This window comes from Sus scrofa, chromosome 17 (genome assembly GCF_054392235.1).
Source record: "Sus scrofa isolate SSC_HxYL_T2T_F1_AM1 chromosome 17, Sscrofa_HxYL_maternal_Yorkshire_Landrace_v2.0, whole genome shotgun sequence".
Taxonomy (NCBI): Eukaryota; Metazoa; Chordata; class Mammalia; order Artiodactyla; family Suidae; genus Sus; species Sus scrofa.
Genome location: NC_139399.1, coordinates 70788450 through 70812290, shown reverse-complemented (window position 1 = coordinate 70812290; position 23841 = coordinate 70788450). Strand labels below are relative to the sequence as shown.

Here is a 23841-nt window from a genome sequence, read left to right as displayed (position 1 = left end):
CCCAATGGTGGGGATGCAGGGGTTTTTATGTATTGGGGTGGGGTAAGTTGGGGTGAGCACTCGGGGAGACTGTGAGAGAAATACTCCAGCGTCTAGGGCATTCATTCGGCTCAGCAGCTGAGGAGAAATGAAATCGAGCAGCTCAGGCCCAAGGCCCGGGTAGCTTCTAGGGCAGCTGAGAAACAGGAGGAAGGGCTGAGAGACGGTGTTAGATGAAGGTCGCCAGGCTGAACCCCAGCCCAGGCAGAGCCCCTGGCAGACGCCTGGCTGAGACTCCGGGCTCAGAGGTGCAGTTGAGGGAGGACTGTGGGACCCTCAGCACATGCTCAGAGGCTTGGGCTGGAAACAGGGAGCCTCTACGGCTCTGGCCAAACGGACTCACCTCAGGGCAGGGACACAGCTGTGCCCTCAGCATCTGGCGGGCATGTCAGCCAGATCGGTGCCCCAGGGCCAGAGTGTGACAGGCTCCCTGGGTCAGCTGGCCCTGTTTCTCCAGAGGCAGACCCTTGGGTCCAGAAACAACAGGGCTAAAGATGGGGCTTTGACCTTTGAAGCACTGGTCTTGGGCACAGACCGGCGTGAGTGTCCTCTGCCCCTTCCTCTCAGCGAACTGAACACCCAAGAGGAGAGGGCGTGATGTCAGCCCGCTTTCAGAAACCTGAACATTCGAGATTCAAGCCAGGAATTTGCTTGTCCCCTCAGAGAGCCTGTCAAATTTTCTGGTCATTTATCAGAGAAACATGCTGAATTTGAACCAAAGATGTGTGAGCAATTATGCCAGTATCCTGAGGTGAAAGAAATTGGCCAGATGGTAAGAGGCGCCCTGTAACCCCATCTCAGCCCCGAGCACTTCCGTGGGGTCTCGTCATACAATCGGCAACCACGTATTTCAGCCTGAAGGAGAGGAGGGTCTCCGGGGTTCTCCAGAGCCCTTTGACCAGAATGCGCTGCTCTAACAGCAACTCGGAGCCCTGACAGCCTCCAACGGCAGAAGTCCGCTCTGCAGGGCCCGGGGGCACTGCCAGTGTGATTTCCTTCCTCCTCTCCCTTTCAGCGCCCAGAAACACGCTACGGGCTGGGGTGTGACAATCTCAGAGCCGGAACTCACCCCACACCCTGAAATCAACAACCCCACTTGGTAAGTCCTGTGAGCAGCCCCTGATCAGTCAGCACCCTTCAACCCTGGGACCCAGCATGAAACCAAGGACCTTGCAGCCTTTGTAAAAGTTACCTGGTTTTAGGTAGCTTTCCTGCAGCAGGTGTCTGGCCAAGGAGGGAGAGGATCAGGTGGGAGGGAAGGAAAAGCTTGAGGAGATCTCTGGAGAGAAAGAGCACAGGTATGAGCACAGTCTGCGCCCGAAACCACTGTGCTGACACAGTGCCTTCACAACCAGAAGGCCACCTTTCCAGAAGTACAATTCCACAGGGACCAGCCTGATTCCAGCAAATTGTAGGGCCAAAATCCAAGCCCGGTATTTCTGGGTCCAGAGTTGTAACTCCAAACCACCAACAGGACTCAGACCCGAGTTAGCCTGTCAAACTCTCTAGCCATTGGGCCACCAGACCAAGGACCCATCTCCAATCTTGCCTGGGGGCCTGAAGGTGAAGTCCAGGCGATGCAGCAGGGGGCACTCTGGTGCCATCTGGTGGCCATCTGCTCTAACAATCTCAGGCCTCCCTCTGCCTCCTACAGCAGAAGCCTGGTCTACACTCCCGGTAGAGGCCTGGGCCCCTTGCCAGCCTGATTTCCTAAGTCCTCTCCCTCACAGCGCACTGAAAGGCATGATGGGGGGAATATCTCAGAGTCAGCCAGGGCCCTCACCCCAACTGAGACCACCCCACTCCCTGAAATCAGACACCTTGGTAAGTTAGTGGAACCAGGTGGCTTCCATCAGCACCCCACAGCCCTGCACCTGGCTTGAGATCCAGGACCTCCCAGGCATCATTCACGTTCCCTGGGTTGAGGTAGGTTTCTTGACAGAGTCCCCCACAGAGGAGGAAGCAGCTCAGGTGGAACAGGAGGAAGGAGGAGGTGGAGCTCTCTAGAGAGAAAGGCACAGGGAGAAGCTGAGACCTGCCCCCACAGCACTGCGCTGCATTCCTGACAAAAGCCCAGCTTTCCAGAAGCCAAATATCACCCCAGGCTGATTTACAACTCTGCACGCCCAAGATTTAAGGCAGGGGTTTCTGGGTCCAGCAATGTGCTTCAAACCAGCAAAGGGCACTCAGGCCCGAGGCCACCTGTCAAACTCTCCAGCCATTGGGCCACCTGATCAGGCACAGATTGAACCGGAAATGTGGTGGCCGAACTTTAATCCTCCTCTGAGCTGAGGCACAGCGTAGGAGGCACCAAGTACCCAAATACAAATGTCTGGGTACCCACTTGGGCCTCCACCAAGCCTTTTGCACCCTGAATCTGAGCCTGGTGATGCGGCCATGGTGGTGAGAGTAGGTGGGGGTCGGGGAAGCCCTGCTGTTGCTCCAGCTCAGGCTGGTGGACAGAGGCCCTCACAGCAAGTCTCAGCCCTTCCTCTGCCTCCCACAGAGGAATCTTGCTCTGCACTGGCCTGGGGCACCTGTTGTGTGATTTTCTTACCCATCTCCCTATCAGCATACTGAAATGCACAATGGGGGGTGAGGGGAGTGACTGTCTCAGTCGGCCAGGCCACTCACCCTACCCAACTTTATCCTACCCCCCAAAATCAGCCACCCTCCTTTTAAGTCAGGACAGCAGGCTTTGAATCAGCAGCCTTCCTCCCTGGGACTCTGCTTGGAATCCTAAACAAATCAGCTGTGATTCACCTTACATGGCTTTAGACGGCTTCCTTCGAGTGGGTGTCCCGCAGAGGCTGAAGCGGCTCAACTGCAGAGGGAAGATGGAGGTTGTGGAGCTCTCTGGAGAGAAAGACCCAGCCATGACCACAGTCCACCCCCCCCCCCCCAAGAGACAACAGCACAGGCACACTGCATTCGTGACATGAAGCCCAGCTTTCCGGAAGCCAAACTCCCTGCCAGGCTGATTCTAGAAAACTGCACATCCCACATTCAAGCCAGGTGTTTCTGGGGACTGGAGGTCTGCCTGCAAACTAGCAAAGGACACTCTGACCACAGACAGCCTGTCAATCTCCGTCATTTTGGGGCCACGTGACCAAACATGAATTGAATTAGACACGTGATGGAAGAATTCTGTCCCCTCACTGAGTTGCGGCAAATTGGGCCGCAGGGTCCAAGGCATTATGAACACAAACCAGGCTCCAGGCACCACCTCGAGGTTCCATGGGTCCCTCTCCAATCCACTTGGAAGCCTGGACAGGCAAACAGGGGGCTGCAGGGGCCTCCGCTGTGCGCTGGCGCCCTCTGGCGGACACGTGCTCCAACAGCAACTCAGCCCTGCCTCTGCCTCCCACAGCAGAAGCCTGGTCTGCGCTGGCCTGGGCCACTTGCCAGCCTGATGCCCTTGCTCCTCCTGCTCCCAGGCGCACTGAGATACACTATGGGGGCAGGGGGTATGAAATTCTTACAATCGCCCTGGATACTCTCCCCACACCTCCTGAAATCAGTGACCCCACTTTGTCAGTCCCTTTAGCAGGCTCTGAATCAATCAGCATCCTTCAGCCCTGGGACCCAGATAGAAACCGAGGACCACCCAGGCTTTATTCATGTTACCAAGTTGCAGTAGCCTCCTTCAAACAGGTGTCTGGCAGAGGAGGAAGAGTCTCAGGTGGGAGGGGGAAAAAAGCATGAGGAGATCTCTAGAGAGGAAGAGCCTGGGCCTCAGCACAGCCTAGCCCCAAAAAACCACCGGTTGACATAGTACGTTCACAACCAGAATTCCAGATTTCTAGAAGATCAACTCCAAGTGGACCAACTGATTCCAGCAAACTCTAGGGCTAAAATTCAAGCCAGGTATTTCTGGGTCCAGAGTCATACTGCTAAACAATCAAAGGGGACTCAGACCCCAGACAGCCTATCAAAATCTCTAGCCATTGGGCCAGTGGACCATGAAGGAATTAAACCTTAGATGAGAGGGCAGAACTATGTCCCCTCTTCTGAGATGAGGCAAATTGTCCATAGACTTGGAGGTGCCCTGTAGCTAAGCCCCCCAGCTCTGGGCACCTCTTTTGGCTTCCACCAGCCCATCTCCAACCATATATTTGAGGACAAAAGTGCAGCCATGTAGCCGCAGAGGGGGTTCTGCTGGTGCTCTGGCACCATCTGACATGGGCACTCACAGCAAGTCTCGGCCCTTCCTCTACACCCAACAGAGGAACGCTGCTCTGCACTCACGTGGGGCACTTGTCAGCGTGACTGTCATAGCACCCTCCCTCTCAGCACACTCCAATGCATGATGGGCAGTGGCATGAAAGTCGCATAGTCGGCCAGGCCACTCACCCCACCCAACTTTATCCCACTACAAAAATCAGCAACCCTCCTACTTAAGTCAGGACAGCAGGCTTTGAATCAGCAGCCTACCTACCCAGGACTCAGCTTGGAATCCTACACAACATGGCCGTGATTCACCTTCCATGCATTTAGGCAGCTTCCTTCAAATGTGCGCCTGTGGAGGCAGAAGTGGCTCCAGTGCAGAGGGAAGATGGAGGTTGTGGAGCTCTCGGGAGAGAAAGAGCCCAGCCCTGAGCACAGTCTGCCCTGGAAATTCCATCTCATGGACATACTACATTCATGCCTTTAAGCCCAGCTTTCCAGAATTCAAAATCCCTGCCAGGCTGATTTGAAAACTGCGCATCCGGGATTCAAGCCAGGTGTTTCTGGGTCCAGAGTTCTGCCTCTAAATAAGCAAAGGACACTCAGACCACAGACAGCCAGTCAAACGCATACATATTTTGGCCACGTGACCAGACAGGAATTAGACATGTGATAGCAGAACTCCATCCCCTTGCTGAATTGAGGCAAGTTGAGCAACAGTGTCAGAGGCACCATGAAAACAAGCACCAGGCTCCAAGTACATGCTTGAAGTTCCATTGGTCAGACACTAATCTTCTGGAAATGCGACCAGGGAGCCACAGGGGCTCTGCTGCGCACTGGCGCCCTCTGGTGGACATACCCTCTAACAGCACCTCTCAGCCCTTCCTCTGCCTCCCACAGCAGAAGCCTGGTCTGCGCTGGCCTGGGCCACTTGCCAGCCTGATGTCCTTGCTCCTCTCCCTCTCGGGCGCACTGAGATACACTATGGGCAGGGGCATGACTCTCTTACAGTCGGCCAGGACCCTCACCCCACATGACACCTCCCCATACTCTGAAAACAAAGACCCCGCTTTGTAAATCATGTGAGCAGGCTCCAAATCAATCAGCACCCTCCAGCCTTTTGACCCAGCTTGAAAGCAAGCACCACCCAGCTTTTGTTCATGGTACCTGTTTGTAAATGTCTTCCTTGCAATAGGTGTCTGGCAGAGGAAGAAGAGGCTCAGGTGGGAGGGAAGAAAAAGCTTGAAGAAATCCATGGAGAGATAGAACACAGTAATGAGCTCAGCATGTCCCCCCAAAACCCCTGGTTTAACACAATGTGTTCACTACCCGAAGGCCAGCTTTCTAGAACTCAACTCCATGTGGAACAGACCGATTCTAGCAAACTGCATGGCCAGAAAATAATCCATGTATTTCTGGGTCCAGAGTTGAGCCTCCAAACAAAGGGGACAGTTTGTCAACTCTCTAGCCACTGGGCCAATTGGCCTTTCAGGAATTGAACCATAGATGTGATGGCTGAATTATTTCCCCTCCCTCAGAGAAGGAAAATTTGGCCAGAGAGTCCGAAGTACCACATACCAAAACAGAAGGCTCTGGGAACCTCTTTGGGATGCTAAAAACCCATCTCCAACCTTGCCTCTCAGCCTTAAGATGAAGTTTGGGAGCTGCAGGGAGGGGCGCCAACGGTGCTCTGCCGCCATCTGGTGGCCATCTGCTCTAACAGCAACTCCCAGCCCTTCCTGTCTCCCACAGCAGAATCCTGGTCTGCAGTGGCCTGGGGACCTTAGCAGCCTGATTTGCCAAATCCTCTCCCTTGCAGCACTCTAAAATACAGGATGGGCAGGGAAAGGACCATCTCAAAGTTTTCCACAGCACTCACCCCACTGGAGACCACCCCACTCCCTGAAATCAAACACTTGGTAAGTCAACAGAGCCAGCAGGCCTCCATCAGCACCCCTCGGCCTTGGCACCCAGCCTGAAAGCCAGGATCTCCCAGATGTTATTCACTTCCCCCGGATTTAGGTAGGTTCCCCCCACCCCAGAGGAGGACGTGGCTCAGGCGGAGTGGGAAGGAGGATGTGGCAATCTCTAGAGAGAAAGGGCAGAGGGAGAGGCTGAGACCCACCCCCCACACCACCACCTCATAGATGGCTGCATTCATGACCCAAAGCCCACATTTCCAGAAGCCAACTCCCCACCAGCCTGATTCTAAAACTCTCCACAACCAAGATTTAAGCCAGAGATTTCTGGGTCCAGTGTTGTCTTTCGAATAAGCAAAGGGTACTCAGGCCCCAGGCAGCCTGTCAAACTCTCTAGTCATTGGGCCACCCAATCATGCAGAGATTAAACCCAGGATGGAGTGGCCGAACCTTAGTCCTCTGAGTTGAGGCACATTGGGCCACAGGGTCAGAGGCACGATGTATCCCAATGGAAATATTTTGGAACCTACAATCATTTCCCATGTTGTATCTGAGCCTGGTGAGTCAGCCATGGAGTTGCTGTCAGCAGGAGGGGTGTCTTTGGGACGGAGCTCTGCCCTCACTCCTGAGCCATCTGGCAGACATGGGCCCTAATGACCAGTCCCAGCCCTTCCTCTGCCTCCAACAGAGGAACCTGCTCTGCACTAGTCTGAGGCTCTATCCAGCATGATTTTCTTACCTGTCTCTCTCTCCGTGTGTTCAAATGCAGATGGGCAAGGGGTTGACTGACTCACGGACGGCCAGGCCACTCACCCCACCTGACTTTACCACATGCCCTGACCTCAGCAACCCTCCTACCTAAGTCAGGACAACAGGCTTTGAATCAGCAGCCTCCCTCCCCGGGTCTCAATCCAGCCATGATTCACCTTACATGGATTTAGACAGCTTCCTTTGAATGGGTGTCCTGCAGAGGCTGAAGCACCCCAGGAGCAGAGGAAAGACAGATTTTGGAGATCAGTGGAGAGAGAGAGCCCAGCCATGATCACAGCCCACCCACCAAATGACCACCACAAAACACACTGCATTCATGACCAGAAGCCCAGCTTTCCAGAAGCCAAACTCCCTGCCAGGCTGATTCTAGAAAACTGCATGTACCACATTCAAGCCAGGTGTTTCTGTGTCCAGAGGTCTGCAAACTAGCAAAGGACACTCAGACCACAGACAGCTTCTCTCTCCCCCTCATCTTAGGGCCACATGACCAGACAGGAACTGAATCAGACAAGTGGCAAACTCCATTCTGTCACTGAGTTGAGGCAAATTGGGCCACAGGGTGAGAGGCACCATGAACTCAAACACCCGGCTCCTGCACCTCCTTGAGATTCCATGGGGCCATGTCCAACCCCCTTCTGAGCCTGGAGATGCGACCAGGGAGCTGCAGGGGCCCTGCTGTGCGCTGGCGCCCTCTGGCGGACATACCCTCTAACAGCACCTCTCAGCCCCGCCTCTGCCTCCCACAGCAGAAGCCTGGTCTGTGCTGGCCTGGGCCCCTTGCCAGCCTGATGCCCTTGCTCCTCCCCCTCTCGGGCACACTGAGATACACTGCGGGTGGGGGCATGACTCTCTCACAGTCGGCCAGGACCCTCCCCCCCAACACGGCATGACCCCACACCCTGAAACCAAGGACCCGCATTCTAAGTCATGTGAGCAGGCTCCAAATCAATCAGCTCCCTTCAGCCCTGGGACCCAGCTAGAAACCAGGAACCACCCCAGCCTTTATTCACCTTGCCCAGTTTTAGGTACCTTCCTTGCAGCAGGTGTCCGACGTAGGAGAAAGGAGGCTCAGGTGGGAGGGGAGAAGAAGCATGAGGAGACCTCCAGAGAGAAACAGCAGGGGTATGAGCATGGCCTGCCCCCCAAAACCACCAGGCTTACGCACTGCAGTCACGGCCAGAAGACTAGCCTTCCAGAAGCTCAACTCCAGGTGGACCAGCATCATTCGAGCAAGTTGTACAGCCAAATTCAAGCCAGGTGTTTCTGGGTCCAGAGCTGGGCCTCCAAACAATCAAAGGAGACTCAGACCCAAGAAAGCCTGTCAAACTCTCTAGCCATTAGTTAACCAGACCATGCAGGAATTGAACTTGAGATGCGATGGCAGAACCATGTCCCTTTTTCTGGGATGAGGCAAATTGTCCAGAGACTGGAGGTGCCCTGTAACCCAGCCCCAGGTCTGGGCACCTCTTTTGGCTACCCCCAACCCATCTTCCACCTTGAATGTGAGTCTGAAAGTGCAGCCATGGAGCAGAAGAGGGGGTTCTGCTCGTCCTCTGGCACCCTCTGGTGGACATGGGCTCTAAAAGCAACTCCCAGGCCGCCTTCTGCATCCCTCAGCCGAACCCTGCTCTGATCTGGTCCAGGCTCCTGCCAGCATGATTTCCTTATTCTTCTCCTCTCAGCCCACTGACATACCCTACAGGCAGAGGTATCACTATCTCAGAGTCGCCGGAGCACCTACACCCACCCCTGACATAAACCCATCCCTGAAATCAGCCATACACCTCTCTTTTTAGGTCAAATGAGCAGTCTTTGAATGTCAGCACCCTTCAGCCCTGGACCCAGCTTGAAATCAAGGATCACCCAGGTTTTCATCATGTTACCTGGACTGGGGTGGGTTCCTTATCACTGGGGTGGGCAGAGCAGCAACAGGACCAGGCAGGAGGGCAGGGGGAGGTTTTGGAGGATCTCTGGAGAGAAAAGGCACAGGGACCAGCCCAGCCCATCCCAGAATATCCACCAGGTGGAGTCTCTGGTACCTCACAGCCAGAAGCCCAGCTTTCCAGAAGTCAAGCTGCACTCCAGCCTGATTATAGAAATGGTACACCCAGGACTCCAAGTAGGTATTTCTGGATCCAGAGATCTGCCTACAGTCAGAGGGCAGACCTCCAACAGGCTGTCAAACTCTCTAGCCATTGGGACAACTGACCATGCAGGAATTGAACCAGAGATGTGATGGCAGAAATATTTCCCCCTCTCAGAATAGGCAAATTTGGAAAGAGGCACCACATACCAAAATGGGAGGCTCTGGGCACCTCCTTGGTGTCCCAAGGACCCATCTCCAACCTTGCCTCTGAACACTGAAGGTGAAGTCTGGGTGATGCAGAGGGGTGGCTCTGCTGGTGCTATGGCGCCATCTAGTGGCCATATTCTCTAACAGCAACTCTGTCTTTCCTCTGCCTCCCTCAGCAGAACCCTGGTCTGCACTGGCCTGGGCCACTTGCCAGCCTGATTTCCTCACTTGTCTCCCTCCCAGTGCACAGAAATGCATGATGGATGGGGTAGGACTATCTCAAAGTCATCCAGGGCACTCATCCCACCCAGACCATCCCACTCCCTGAATCAGACACCCTGCTTGGTAATCAATGGAGCCTGCTGGCCATCAATCAGCACCCCTCAGCCCCGGCCCCCAGCTTGAGATCCAGGACCTCCCAGGCTTTATTCATTTTCCCTGGATTTAGGCAGGTTCCTTGGCACAGCCTCCACCCCAGAGGAGGAAGAGGCTCAGGCAGAGCAGGAAGGAGGAGGTGGAGAGCTCTAGAGAGAAAGGGCAGAGGGAGAAGCTGAGACCCGCCCACCACACCACCACCTCAGATAGCTGCATTCACCACCAAAAGCCCAGTTTTCCAGCAGCCAAATATCATACCAGCCTGATCCTAAAACACCACACACCCAAGATTTAAGCCAGGGGTTTCTGGGTCCGGTGTTGTACATCAAACAAGCAAAGGGCACTGAGGCCCTAGGGAGCCTGTCAAACTCTCGACCCATTGGGCCACCTGATCATGCAGTGACTGAACCTGAGATGTGACGGCACAACCATAATCCTTCTCTGAGTTGAGGCACATTGGCCCACAGGGTTGGAAGTACCACATACCCAAAGGCAAATATCTGTGAACCTCCTGGGCCTCCACCAATCATTTTCCACCCTGTATCTGAGCCTGTTGATGCAGCCATGGAGCTGCAGAGGGGCGGGGGTTGGGGGAGCAGAACTTCTGCTGTCGCTCTGGCACCATCTGGTGGGCAGGAGCCATAACAGCACGTCTCAGCCCTTCCTCTTCCTTCCAGAGAGGAACCCTGCTCTGCCCTTGCCCGGAGCACTTGCAAATGAGATTTTCTTACCCGTCTCCCACTCAGCACACTCAAATGCACTGCGGACAGTGCTGTGACTGTCTCACAGATGGCCAGGCCACTCACAACACCTGACTTTATCTACCACCTGAAATCAACAACCCTGCAATTTAAGTCAGGACAGCAGGCTTTGAATCAGCAGCCTTCCTCCCCGGGACTCAGCTTGGAATCCTAAACAACCCAGCCATGATTCACCTTGCATGCATTTAGACAGCTTCCTTCTAATGCCTGTCTTGCAGAGGCCGAAGTGGCTCAGGTACAGTTGGAAGATGGAGGTTGTGGAAATCTCTGGGGAGAAAGATCCCGTCCATAAGCACAGCCCATTCCCCAAAAGTCTATCTCATGGACACACTACATTCACGAATGAAGCCCAGCTTTCCGGAAGCCAAGCTCCCCTCCAGGCTGATTCTAGAAAACTGCACATCTAACATTCAAGCCAGGTGTTTCTGGGTCCAGAGTTCTGTCTGAAAACAAGCAAAGGACACTCCGACCCCAGGCACCTGTCTAACTCTCTCTTCTTGTGGCCACCTGACCAGACAGGAATTGAATTAGACACCTGATGGCAAATTGGGTCACAGGGTCAGAGGCACCATGAACACAAACACCAGGCTCCACGCACCATGTCGAAGATCCAAGGGTGAAACCCCAATCCCCTTCTGAGCGTGGAGATCCAAACAGGTAGGTACAGGGAGCGCTGCTGTGCGCTGGCGCCCTCTGGCGGACATGTGCTCTAACAGCAGCTCTCAGCTCTTCCTCTGCCTCCCACAGCAGAAGCGTGCACTGGCCTGGGGCACCAGCCAGCCTCAGGTCCTTGCTCCGCTCCCTTTCGGAGCAATGCAATACACTACCAGCCAGGTATGAGTAGCTCACTTTCAAGCAAGACGTTCACCCTGCACGACACCACCACACACCCCGAAATCAATGGGCCCACTTTATAAGTCATGTGAGCAGGCTCTGAATGAGTCAGCACCCTTCAGCCCTGGGAACCAGCATGAAACCAAGGCCTTTTTCACACTACCTGTTTGCAGGTAGCTTCCTTGGAACAAGTGTCTGTCGGAGGAAGAAGAGTCTCGGGTGGGAGTGAAGAAAGAGCGTGAGGAGATCTCTAGAGAGAAAGAGCACTGGTACGAGCACAGCCTGTCCCCAGAAACAACTGGGATGACACAGTGCATTCACAACCACAAAGCCAGACTTCTAGAAGCTCAGCTCCACATGGACCAGCCTGATTCTAGCAAACTGTATGGCCAAAATTACAGCCAGGTATTTCTGGGTCCAGAGTTGTGCTTCCCAACAATCAAAAGAGACTCAGACTCAAGACAGCCTGTCAAATTCCCTAGCCATTGGGCGCTGGACCATGCAGGAATCGAACCTGAGATGCGATGGCAGAACTGTCCCCTTTTCTGAGAGGAGACAAATTGCCCAGCGTCTTGGAGGTGCCCTGTAACCCAGAATGAGCTCTGGGCCCCTCTTTTGGCCTCCCCAACCCATCCCCAACTTTGTGTTTGAGTCTGAAGGTGCAGCCAGGGAGGCTGCAGATGGGGCTCTGCCGGTGCCCCAGCACATTCTGTTGAGACTTGGGCTCTAACAGCAGCTCCCAGCCCTTCCTCTGCCTCCCTCAGTGGAGCCCAGCTCTGCTCTGACCTGCTGCCAGTGTAATTTCCTTCTCTCCCTCTCCGCCTTCTGAAATACCCTGTAGGCGGGGTTATGACGATCTCAAAGTCACCAGGGCAATTCCCCCCACACCGACCCAAACCCACTCCCTGAAATCAGACAAAAACAAGCCCCATTTGAGGTCAAATGTGCAGGCTTTGCATCAGGCAGCACCCTTCAGCCCTGGACCCAGCTTGAAATCAAGGCTCACCCAGCATTTCTACACATTACTCGGACTTGGTTGGGTTCTTTGTCCCCAGGTTCGGCAGAGGGGGAAGAGGCTCAGGTGGGAGGGGGGGAGGAGGTTGTGGAGGAGACCTCTGGAGAGAAAAGTCACTGGGAGGAGCACAGACCATCCCAAAGTAGCCACTGGTTGTAAACCCTGGTACCTTTCTCAACCAGAAGCCCAGGGTTCCAGAAGTCAAAGTGCACTCCAGCCCCATTCTGGAAAACAGTCTTAAGCCAGGTATTTCTGGATCCAGAGATCTGCCTCCAGACAGTTAAAGGGCACTCAGACCCCAGACAGGCTGTCACCTCTCTAGCCATGAGGATACCTGACCATGCAGGAATTGAACTTTAGATGTGATGGCAGAATTATTTCTCCTCTCTCAGAGGAGGCAAATTTGGTTAGAGGGTCAGGGGCACCATGTACCAAAATGGAAGGCTCTGGGCACCTCCTTTGGTGCTAAGGACCCATTTCTAGATTTTCTTGGAGCCTGAAGGTGAAGTCCGAGCCGGGGGAGCAGCTCCGCTGCTCTCTGGTGCCAGCTGTTCTAATGCCCTCTGGTGGCCAGCTGCTCTAACAGCAATTCTCAACCCTCCTGCCTCCCACACCAGGACCCTGGTCTGCACTGGCCTGGGCCAGTTGCCAGCCTGATTTCCTAATTCCTCTCCCTCACAGCGCACTGAAATACATGAAGAGCAGGTGTAGGCCTATCTCAAATCGGCCAGGGCACTCCCCCAAGACCACCCCACTCCCTGAAATCAAACACCCTGCTTGGTCAGTCAACAAAGCCCACTGGCCATCAATCAGCAGCCCTCAGCCCTGGCACCTGGCTTGAGATCCAGGACCTCCCAGTTATTCGCTTCCCCTGGATGTAGGTAGGAATCCTACATCCAGAGGAGGAGGTGGCTCAGGTGGAGCGGGAAGGAGGAGGTGGAGATCTCAAGAGAGAAAGGGCACAGAAATGGCTGAGACCTGCCCCCACACCACCACCCCAGTGATACACCACACTGACCGCTAACAGCCTCACTTCGCAGAAGCCAATGTCACCCCAGCCGGATTCTAAAATAAGCCAGGAATTTCTGGATCCAGTGATATCCTCCAAACAAGCAAAGGGTGCTCATGCCCCAGGCAGCCTGTCAAACTTTCCACCCACTGGACCACACGATTGTGCAGAGACGGAACCTGAGATGGGACGGCAGAACCTTCATCTTTCTCTGAGCTGAGGCACATTGGGCCACTGTGTTGGAGGCACCGTGTAGCCAAAGGCAAATGTCTGGGAACCTACTTGGGCCTCCACCAATCATGTTCTACCCTGATCTGAGCTTGGTTCTGTGGTTAGGGAGCTGCAGCGGTGGGGGCACTGGTGGGGAGGTTTGCTGTCACTCAGGCGCCACCTGTTGGACGCAGCATCTAACTGCCAGTCTCAGCCCTTCCTCTGCCTCCCAGAGGAACCCTGGTCTGCCCTTGCCTGGGCCACGTGCCTGCGTGGTTTTCTTATCTGTCTCCCTCTCATCACACTCAAATGCACGATGGTGGGGGTTGTGACTTATTCACAATCAGCCAGGCCACTCACCACACCCGACTTTATCCACTCCCTGAAATCAGCAACCCTCCTATTTAAGTCAGGACAGAAGGCTTTGAATCAGCAGCCTTCCTCCCCAAGACTCTGCTTGGAACAGGAGGTGCTTTTAGAGTTTGGGACAGAAAATAGGGGCCCAGACAAGGGCGGGGGTGGGTGCAAGCTTTCACTCCCCCTCAGAGTCGGTGTTTCGTGGCCCCAGGACTGGTTCTGGGGGTCCTCCACTCTGGTTGTCACGTGTTGGGGGCTTCGTTCTGCAGAGGGACTCAGAGGCTGTTATGGGTATTCCTTGAAGAGGATCCAAGACTCGGTCCTGGGGCTGCCCTGCTGCCTCTTGACTGTTCTCCTGTCTCTGCCTCCCCTCCCTTCCCTGATGAGCAGCAGTTTGAACCTGCCCTTTGGGAGCTCAGGGGAGGTCACGGAGGCCGAAGCTGGTTCCCTAAAAACCCGAAGCGGGGGACCCAGGAAGGCTTGTTCCCAGGACGCCCCAGGGCCTGCTCGGCCTCAGCGCCGACAGTAAATGGAAGTATGCGGAGTCTTCAGAGGTTTCAGCGGGAGGGAGAGTGGCCAGACTGAGAGAAGCGGGGGATGAGGGAGCAGAGCCGGGGCCTGATGGTCGGAATATCAGTCCCGGTGAGGAAGGTGCCTTGGCAGAGTCGCCAGCTGCGGCAGAAGGGGACCCCTCCAGGGCCCAGTGTGGGCTCCTGTCTGACACTGGGAAATGAATTGTCTGAGGAGACACACGGCTGGCAGAGGGAGAGGCTTCTTGGGAAGGACGCCCAGGCGGAGGGCAGCAGGGGAGGGAGCCCAGGAGAACGGCTCGGCCATGTGGCTTGAAGCCTCAGGTGTTACGGGACCGGGGGCCTTCCTGGTGGCACATGTGCTTCTCAGCTGAGACGGAGCCTACGGATCAGGGAGGCTGATCATCTGCCCCCCTCCCGCTCCCTCCCAACCCTCCCGGTTTGTCTCCAGGGCAGCACCGTGTTTCTCCTCAGGGCCACCTGCTGTGACACAACTCCTGCAAGGGCTGGGGTCCTGCCTGGCCCGGGGGGGGGGGGGGGGCGGTTTCAGCGGTTCAGTCAACGGTGCCCTAACATGAGCACCAGGAAAGGCCCTGCAGAGGGGGCCCGGCTTTCTCGGTCCACCAGGGCCCTCGCCCCACCTGACACCACCCCCCAGCCTGCCATCCCTCAGCCGCCCTGCTTTTTAGTTCACAGGAGTGGCTGTTAAATCCATCTGGACCCTTAAGCCCTGGGGCCCAGCTTTAAATCAGTAACCTCGCACCCTTTCCTCATGTCACCGGGTTTTAGGCATTTTCCCCCCTAACAGGAGTTGGGCAGAGGAGGAGGCTTTCAGATGGAAGGGAAAAGGAAGCTGGGGATCAATTTCAAGAGAAAGGGCACAAGGACGAGCGTAGCTCCCCCACCCAAATAGCACCCCTTTCACACCCTCCATTCACGACCACCAGCCCAGCTTTCCTGAGGCCAAACCCCTTGCAAGCCTGATTCTAGAAAACAGCACACCCAGGATTCAAGCCAGGTATTTCTGGGCCCAGAGTTCTGCCTCTGGACAACCAGAAGGCAATCAGACCCCAGACAGCCTGTCCAAATGTCTGGCCAAAGGGCCACCAGACCAGGCTGGAAGTCACCCACATACATAAGGCAGAACCATGTCCCCTCTGTGACATGCGGCAATTTGGCCAGAGGGCACCGGGTACCAAACCCTTTTCTCAGGGCACATCCTTGGGATTTTGCCCACCCCATACCATCCCCAGTTCTGAGCCTAGAGGGGCCTCCAGAAAGCAGTGGGCTCCTCTGGTGCTGCAATGCCCCCTAGCAGCCATAGGCTCTATAAACTCAGCCCTTCCTCCCGTCTCCCTCCCCCACCCCAGGGGCTGGACTGACAGACCCCAGGTACCTGCCAGGCTGACTTTGTTTCTCCTCTCCTACAGTGAAATGCCATACCGAGGGGGTATTTTTCTCTCAGTGTTTCCCAGGACGCATACCCCTCCCCACCCACCCCACTATTTTGAGTCAAACTGTATCACAAGGCTGGCTTTAAATCAATCAGCCCCTCTTAATTCAGGTTCCCCCAGGAGGGGTCAAGGACAGAAGGAAGCAGCTAAGATGGAAGAAGGAGGGTCTTTGGAGAGAACTCTCAAGAGAAAAGGCACAAAGATGAGCACAGATCACCCCCAAAAGACCCCCACATTGACACACTGCATTCACGACCAGAAGCCAAACGCCATGCCAGCCTGATTTGAGAAAACTGCAGGTCCAAGATTCAAGCCAGGTAATTCTGGGTCCAGAGCTGTGCCTCCAAACAATCAAAGGGAACTCAGACCCGAGACAGCCTGTCACACTCTCTAGCCATTGGGCAACCTGACCAGACAAGAATTGAACCACAGTGTGAAGGCAGTATGTCCCCTGAGATGAGGAAAACCGGGGCAGGTGGTCAGAGGTGCCCTGTACCCAAGCCCAAAGCTCTGGGCACCCCCTTGGGGCTCCACTGACCCATCTCCTACATCTGAGCCTGGAGGTGCAGCCAGGGAGCTGCAGTGGGGGCGGGGGCGCTGCTGGGGCTCTTGACACCCTCTAGTGGCCGTGTGCTCTAACAGCAACTCTCAGTCCTTCCTCCGTCTCCCTCAGCAGCCCTGGGGCGCCAGCACCTGCCAGCTTGATTTTGTTCCTCCTCTCCCTCTAAGCACAATGAAGAGCCCCCTACAGATGGGGTATTTCTCAAAGCCTCCCAGGACACTCACCCCAACTTACCCTAACCCTAACGACCGTAAAACACTCAGCTGCCCTGCTGCCCCATTGAGTCAGGAGAGCCAGCTTTAGGTCACCCTGTCTTAAGTCACAAGACACGCCTTTAAGTCAGACCCCCATGACACCGGACAGGAAGAAGAGGCTCAGGTGCAAAGGCAAGCAGGATGTTGGGGAGAAATCTCAAGAGAAAGGGCACAGAGATGAGCACAGCCTGCCCACCAAAATACCGCTGCACTCCCACCCTTCATTCATGACCTCAGCCTCGCTGTATCCCTAACTGGACTTAAGTGTCCCTAACTAAGGCCCTGTGCTGTCCCACCTAAAGCACTGCAGTGTCCCTAAAGCCCTGAGCTGTCCCTAACAAAGTCTGGGCAAGGTCCCTTACTAAGGCACTGCGCTGTCCCTACCTAAAGCACTGCAGTGTCCCTAACTAAGGCTGGGCAAGGTCCCTCACTCAGGCCCTGTGCTTTTGCTGACTGTGGTGCTGCACTGTCCCTGAGGTGGGCCTGCCCTGTTCCTAACTACATTTAAGCTGTCCCTAACTACGGCTCTGCGCTGTCACTAATAAGGCGCAATACTGTCCCGAACTAATGCCCTAAGCTCTCCCTAAGTAAGGCTTTGAGGGCTCCTTAACTAGACCTAAGCTGTCCCTATCCAAAGCCCAGCTCTATCCCTAACAAATGCCCTGAACTATTCTTAACTCGGTCCCTACCCCCTCCCTAACTAAGGTCCTGCATCTCCCCAACTAAGGCCCTGTGCTGTCCCTAATTAGATCTGGACAGGTGGCCTCTCCTTGGGATGTCACACATCCACACCCGCGGCCATGGAATTTGAGGGAAGGAGGCACAGAGGCCCAGCTAGTTCCTAAGCAGGAGGATGTGGGCTCAGCTGTGTCCCCATAAAACTCACATGCTGGATCCCTAACCCCCAGGAATCCAGGCTATGACTGTCTTTGGAGATGGGGTTTTTCTAATGCAATTGGACAGAGGTCCTACAAGAAGAGACCAGGACACAGGCGCAGGGGCGACCACGTGAGCACATGGGGAGAAGACGGAGGTCCACACGCAGAGAGAAGCCCCGGGAGGAACCAACCTGCAGACACCTTGATCTCAGACAGCATCCAGGCGAGGAGACAGGTCTGTTGTGTAAGCGCCTGGACTCGGGCATTTGATGTGGCAGCACCGAGCAGACTCAGACGCAGGGCAAATCAGGCCTCAGGCTGGGCACGCTCCATCCCCTGCACGTGAGCTACGGAGCCTCCGCAGCTGAGGAGGGTCCCCGGGGAGGGCGCGCGAGAGGAGAGTTCAGGCAGCCCCGCGCGCCTGATCTACATGCACACGCGTTGGTTTTGTCCCGTACACGCGGCCACACCCGTCTGAACCTCAGATCTGGCTTCACCACCACTGGGGACATGAGCTTCACCTGCTGGGGGACACCTCCTCCGTGACTTCTAGAACCACAAGCACCAGAGAGCTCACGCCCACGTGCAGTCCCACTTCACAGGACCCAGAGACGTGCGCTAGTGCCCTGGTGACCCTGCTGCAGCAGAGCTGCCCGGCGCCCACCACAGCCCGTAATCCGTTACCCGCTCATGGTGCCCTGCCCCCGCCCCCAGCCTGCCCACCCCTGCAGCTGGGGCACAGCATCTCCTGATACCGAGGGGAAGAGGTGGAGGTGGTGGGGCCTGGGCCAGCCTCTGTCCTAGGACGCAGGGCGTGGTACACCCACCCCCTCCTGGTTGGAGTCCTCCACCCAGAAGCAGGGAGGAGAAACAAGGGGGACAGAGCCTGGGCCCCGACACCCCCTGCCCTGGACCCTCCCATGAAGGGGACAGAGACATCTTGAGCTTCAGCCCATTGCAGGGGGAGCACTTTGTTCCAGTAACAGACATTCGCCCTGAAAGCTGAAGTGCCTGTAAAACCCTCCCCTTCAGGAACAGAAAGGAAGGCTTCATCTCATCACACTTCCCTCAAACCACAGCCTGTGCCGAGACCACCTCTCAGGTCAGGGTGCTTCAGGGCAGCCCCTTTAAAAGGTGCCTGGAGTCCAACTCCCCAAGGTCTGCCTTCAGCTTAAAGGGGACGTTTCCTTGACAACCAGCTTCACACGCTCCCAAACGCGTCTCCTTCCAACCCCCCATTCTAGTCTTGCTGAGCCTAAAGGGACAGTGCCGTCATCACCTGCCGGAAAGTGATGCCTTGAAGCCCGTAGTCATCAGTCGCCTGATGCCACCGAGGATGGACTCCCAGAGGGGCCGGCTCTGCAAGGTAGCCTCTCCCGGACTCGGCGCTGGGCTCCTCTCCACCGACAGGGTGAAGTGGCGGAAGCACTCAGCTTCCGACGCAGCCAGGCCTTGCTCCTTTCCAGGTGCTTCCAGGGTCCTCATTCTCCCCAGACCCGCACGCCCGTGGCTGCGTCTGTGCCCGTCAACACAGCACCTTGGTCTTCTCTTAAAATGAGGGTTATTTTACGCACAGAATACATTAAATGGTGGCCCCAAAAGCAGTGTCCCCAAAACATGTGAACAGGGCCATACCTGGGAAAAGTGTCTTTCCAAGTGTAGTTGGGAGGAGGTCATCTTGGGTTGGGGGGGCCCGAAATTCAATTTCAGAGTCCTGATAAGAGACAAAAGAGGGACATAGACACAGAAGAAGAAACGACGTGAAGACAAGGCAGAGATGGAGGGAGGCAGCCATGAGCCTGGGGACCCCTGGACACCCCAGAAGCTGGAAAGGGCAGGAGGGACCCTCCTCTGGAGCCTCTGAGGGACTTCAGCCCTGAGACACTTGATCTCAGATGTCTGGGTCCCCAGGACGGGGGGAGGATGGATTTCTGTTGCTTTAAACCACCCAGCTTGTGGTCACTGGTTAGAGAAGCCACAGAACAGCCACACAGACCTCACACTGTAGAATCCAGGAAGTGTGGGTCTCTCTAAAGGCAGATAGAGGCTGGATTAGAGAGACCTCAGAGTCAGCACTGGACCTGCAGAAATTCTAAAGCAGCAGCTGGACCCCACAATGTTGAGGGGTCAAGTTTGAAGCCCATCCCTAAAGACTGCACACGGCCTCCCCAAGTTCTTACACTTGTTCACGTGGGCTAAGGTTTTCAAGCCTCATTGGTGACTTTCAATTTTGCCACTCACCTTTTTTTTTTTTTTTTTTTTTTTCTTTTTAGGGCCGCACTTGCGGTATATGAGGTTCTCAGGCTAGGGGTCTAGTCAGAGCTACAGCTGCCGGCCAGCCTGCACGACAGCCACAGCAACATCAGATCCAGGCTGCGTCTTGGACCCACACCACAGCTCACAGCAATACCGGGTCCTTAACCCACTGAGCAAGGCCAAGGATGGAACCCGCAACCTCATGGCTCCTTGTCAGATTCGTTTCTGCTGTGCCATGATGGGAACAACTCCCCCTTTTTTTCTTTTTTCCTTTTTTTGCCATTCCCCCTTCTAGTTAAGAACCTGCCAGTTACACAGACGAAAACAGAATGAGGACAGGCACTACCCCAGTGAACAGTCCTGAGGTTGGTCAGAGGTGGGGAATTTTCTCACATGCAGCCAGCAGCCCCCACAAGAGCACCCTCATTGGAAAGCAGGTGAACCCCGTGGAGGCGTCTCTGAGTAAATGTTACCTGACCCCAGGCCAACTGCACCTGAGCCTTACCCACCTCCCAGGTAAACCACCTGAATATATGCAAAGACTTTAAAGGCTGGACAAGAGGCCTTGGCGCCATGCCCGTGACAGCATGCTCGCCAAGCCGGTGCCTTCAGGCCACATGGGATGGTCCTGGCCTAGGGGCTTTTCTGGAAGCTTTTTCTCTGCCCCCTGAGTAACCCCTCCTGTCCTGGCCCCCACTGCCTTTTTTCCTGCTTCCTCACCTCTGCCTGGGGAGAACTTCCAGTGGCAGGTGCGGGTAACTCGTCCTCTTCTTCAGCAGATCGTGGCCCGGCAAGTCCTACAGAAGGTCCAGCACTCAGACCAGGCCACCCACAAGGCTGTGGCCCCTCCCTCCCGCCAACCCAGCCCCACAGCTACCGACGAGGTCAGGTCAGGTGCTGCAGGTGCTCTCACTGCCTGGAGGGGCTATTTATAGAGACCTCAATCCAGCACACCTGGGAAGGGCTGGCTGGCCAGGTCAGGCTGGCCAGGTCAGCCAATCCTCAAATATCAGGGGCTCCTGGTTGCAGAAAATGGGCCTTGCTGCATGGCCAGGTACAAGGAACAGGTGTGAGCCCTGAGGGTCAGGATAGACTTAGGGCTGCATCTCTGGCTTGTTTTCTGATTGTTTTAACTGGCCCATGAGTAGGAGACAATTTCAAGAAGACCCTCCCCTCATGAAAGAAATCCAGGAGTCAGGGAGAGGAGGGGAGGGGAGTAGAGACAGGAGCTGGTACCCTGGGTACAGTGGAAGCCTCTGGAAAACCCAGTGGAGGGAGGCTGCACAGAGTGAAGCCTGGGGGCACAGACCTGCCCAGGAGCTGCTGTTAGTTCAGATCCTGCTCTGAACGGCTCAGGAGCAGACCTTACCAACAGGTGGCCTGGGGTGGTCTGCAGTGAGGGCTCTGTGCACGGTTCCTGCTTGCCCAACACGGTCTTGGTGCCCGCCCAGGTAGGCCCTGTGCCTGGGAGGTGCCTACCCTTGTGAGCCCCAGGGGCTGCTGGGCAACTGCCCAGGTGAGCTCCATATCCTGGGAGGGGCCTGCCTTGTGAGCCCCGTGCATTGGGAGGGGCATCCTCTCTCTGCGGCCAGCACAGAGTTGCTGAGCATGAGGCCTCTGTAGTCAGCACTGGGACAGATGAGAACCAGGAGGTACTGCAGGTCCTTGGACCCCCACCCAGGCTCATCCAGAGTGACAAGGTCAGGAGGTGGGTGCCAGCCACTGTGCTGCGTGAGGGAGGCCCCATGGGTACCTCTTGCTTCTTCTTCCTGACACCATGGAGGCTTCCTCAGGACAGAGCAAAGAGCCTGCCCCAAGCTGTGAGAGCTCCTGGTGACCCCACAGGGTCATGGGAAGGAGGGACCAGGCAGGAGGGGAATGGGGAGCAGGGCACAGCCATGGGGCTGGGGACCAACGGGGCCTTGCCTTTTTGGGTCTGAACTGGGAATGGACAAGCAGGTGGTGAGTGTGACCCAGGAAAGCTGCCCTGGTGACATGAGGCTGAACCCACTTCAGGGGGACAAGCCTCCGGGGTGACCCCAAAACAGGACATGGGATAGACCTAGGAACACTGCGTAACTTGCCAACAGAGCCAATACCCACACCTTCAATAGTATCTTCAGCTAAAGACAAAAGAGGGTGTTGTGTGGGGGTGTGGAACTTCGGGTGATAAAAAGCAATTCACATGGATATGGAAAAGCAATGTTTGGTAAATAAATGCTTTTGGGGCCTAGCAAAAACAATGAGACAGAGTAGATGCTGATTCTTAAAAATTTCTGCTAAAAACACTTAGCTTTTTTTTTTTTTTTTTTTTTTTTTGCATTTATCTCTCGTGATAGTTTTATGGGTCTTGATTATTTCCAGCTCAAAATAATCCATATGTCAAAGAGACATTTTGGACTCTGGCAAGTTTTGCTCCCCTACAAGGGCATTCAAAACGTCTACCAGAGACAAGATACTTATCGGACGTAACCCTAAACCATCTCAAGAGAGCCTAGCTACTTACTCCTGCCCTAAACCAGCTCCTGACTCCTTAAGGAATTACAGCAGAACCGACCACAATACTTGCAGGGCAAATTTAACAAAATCATGGCTTTATGTCTTTGTAGCCCCGCCCTTCTCTTCCTCAGAACTTTTCAGTTTTACCTGAATCTTCATCTCTAGAACTTTTTCTGTGTGTCTCTGCAACTTTTTCTGTGTGTGTCTTTTTAGTGCCGCACCCGTGGCATATGGAAGTTCCAGGCTAGAGGCTGAATCAAAGCTGTAGCTGCCGGCCTGCACCACAGCCACAGCCACGTGGGATCCTTAACCCACTGAGCACGGCCAAGGATTGAACCTGCATCCTCAAAGATATTAGTCGGGTTTTTATCACTGAGCCACAGTGGGAACTCCAGAAGAAAGTGCTCGTGTTTCTTCCCAGTTTTGAACCAGGGACCTTTCGCATGTTAGGCGACTGTACACACTACGGAAACACATAGAACTGCAACTCTTAGGACCCCAGATAAACTCTTTCATTACTTGTAGCTTTCTGCATGGTCTGTCGGTCAGCATTACGTACAGGCTTCTTGGCCTTAATTCCGGATGTCCTTTCACCCCCGAATGCAGGGAGAGCACCTTCCCCGTGAGAGAGTTGTTTCCTGCTCTCAGGGAGAGACAGACGAGGGCTAAAGCAGCCCGCTTGGATCAGCATCTTCTCAAGTCGCTTTAACTCAGAATAATCACTGTGCTGCAGCCCTGGAGCACCCACCCTGCACCCCCACGATACACAGGGGCGGGAACACACGCACACATTTCCTGTGCTCTTCAGCTGAGCACATACAGTCCCATAGGTAACTTTTTCATAGTATCCCCCCAGCAAGAAGAGCCAGGGATCACTGAAGAGATGGCTGCTACTAGAACTGAGAGTAGATATTTGAGCCAGGATAATCTTGAAGTATCAGAAAATCAGGAAGTACCAAGAAACAAAACAAAAAGCCCACAAGGAAAGATGGAATGACGTCAAAGGAAAGCGGGGCTGATGGGAAGAGCTCTCAGCCAAAGTGGGAGGAGCAGCCCCTGTGGTGCTTAAAACGACTCTCCAGGGTCCACGCTGGTAACATAAATGACTGCACAAGTGGTTTCTGTTTTTCGTTTTTCCTTTTATGGCTGCCCCATGGCATGTGGAGTTCCTGGGCCAGGGATCAGATCCGAGGTGCAGCTGCAACCTAGGCTGCAGCTGTGGCAATGCCGAATCCTTCACCCACTGTGCCGGGTCGCGGATCAAACCTATGTACCAGCTCTCCCAAGATGCCACCGACCCTGTTGTATCAAAGTGGGAACTCCTGCACAGGTGTTTTTACAAATGAGGTCACACAGACATCTCCCATGCAGGAGAATTCCAAATACCTGATGTAGATGCTCGGGCATCCATCAAGGAGGTGCATGAACCCGTCTCCTGGAGTGTGGGTTCCTGTCAAGGCTACTGAGACAAGGAGAGTCAGAGAAACTGCCACAGCCCCGAGAGCCTAGACAGACATGACGACTATATGCCATGCGGTGCCCTGGATGGGAGATGGGACAGAACAAGGTAGAATAAAAGAAACCTAAATAAAATACGTACTTTAGTTAATAATAAGGTGTCAGTGTTTGTTCATTCAATGTGACAATTCTGAATAAAC

General features: G+C 54.9%; 1 protein-coding gene and 1 long non-coding RNA gene across 11 annotated transcripts in view; one reads left to right on the top strand and one right to left on the bottom strand.

Annotated features, from left to right (window-relative positions):
• The window catches only part of LOC146395432 (uncharacterized), a 56292-nt gene extending 43349 nt beyond the window's left edge, over positions 1 to 12943 (top strand). For 3 of the 9 annotated variants that reach the window (XR_014832962.1, XR_014832964.1, XR_014832963.1), the window contains 2 exons: positions 1055 to 1138; positions 2707 to 5287. This is a non-coding gene — a long non-coding RNA (uncharacterized LOC146395432). Of the gene's footprint in view, positions 1 to 1054; positions 1139 to 2706; positions 6450 to 6894; positions 8790 to 9368; positions 11980 to 12855 lie in introns of those variants that run through there. The other 6 variants (XR_014832969.1, XR_014832970.1, XR_014832968.1 and 3 more) reach the window with 6 other exon arrangements.
• Positions 9 to 23841, bottom strand: LOC146395431 (uncharacterized). Of its 2 annotated transcripts, XR_014832961.1 has the most exons (7): positions 23784 to 23841; positions 20405 to 20481; positions 19064 to 19142; positions 18708 to 18976; positions 2803 to 2863; positions 1860 to 2042; positions 9 to 1318 (listed from the first exon to the last, which is right to left on the bottom strand). XR_014832961.1 is itself a non-coding variant. In XM_085004644.1 (6 exons), the coding sequence occupies exons 1-5, from the start codon at positions 23588 to 23590 to the stop codon at positions 2860 to 2862; spliced, it is 450 nt and encodes a 149-aa protein (XP_084860770.1). In that variant the 5' UTR covers positions 23591 to 23729; the 3' UTR covers positions 9 to 1318; positions 2803 to 2859. The 2 variants fall into 2 exon arrangements, 1 of the variants encoding a protein (XP_084860770.1); XM_085004644.1 differs by lacking the exons at positions 1860 to 2042; positions 23784 to 23841 and adding an exon at positions 23570 to 23729.

What these genes read in the sequence shown, in the direction of transcription:
- LOC146395431 (XM_085004644.1), bottom strand. Translation starts at nt 23,590, where the DNA reads ATGCCCGAGCATCTACATCAG. An exon ending in TGCCCGAGCATCTACATCAG is followed by an intron (nt 20,482 to 23,569) that starts GTATTTGGAATT and finishes GACCTTCTGTAG; the next exon opens with GACTTGCCGGGCCACGATCT. An exon ending in GAAGTTCTCCCCAGGCAGAG is followed by an intron (nt 19,143 to 20,404) that starts GTGAGGAAGCAG and finishes GTCTCTTATCAG; the next exon opens with GACTCTGAAATTGAATTTCG.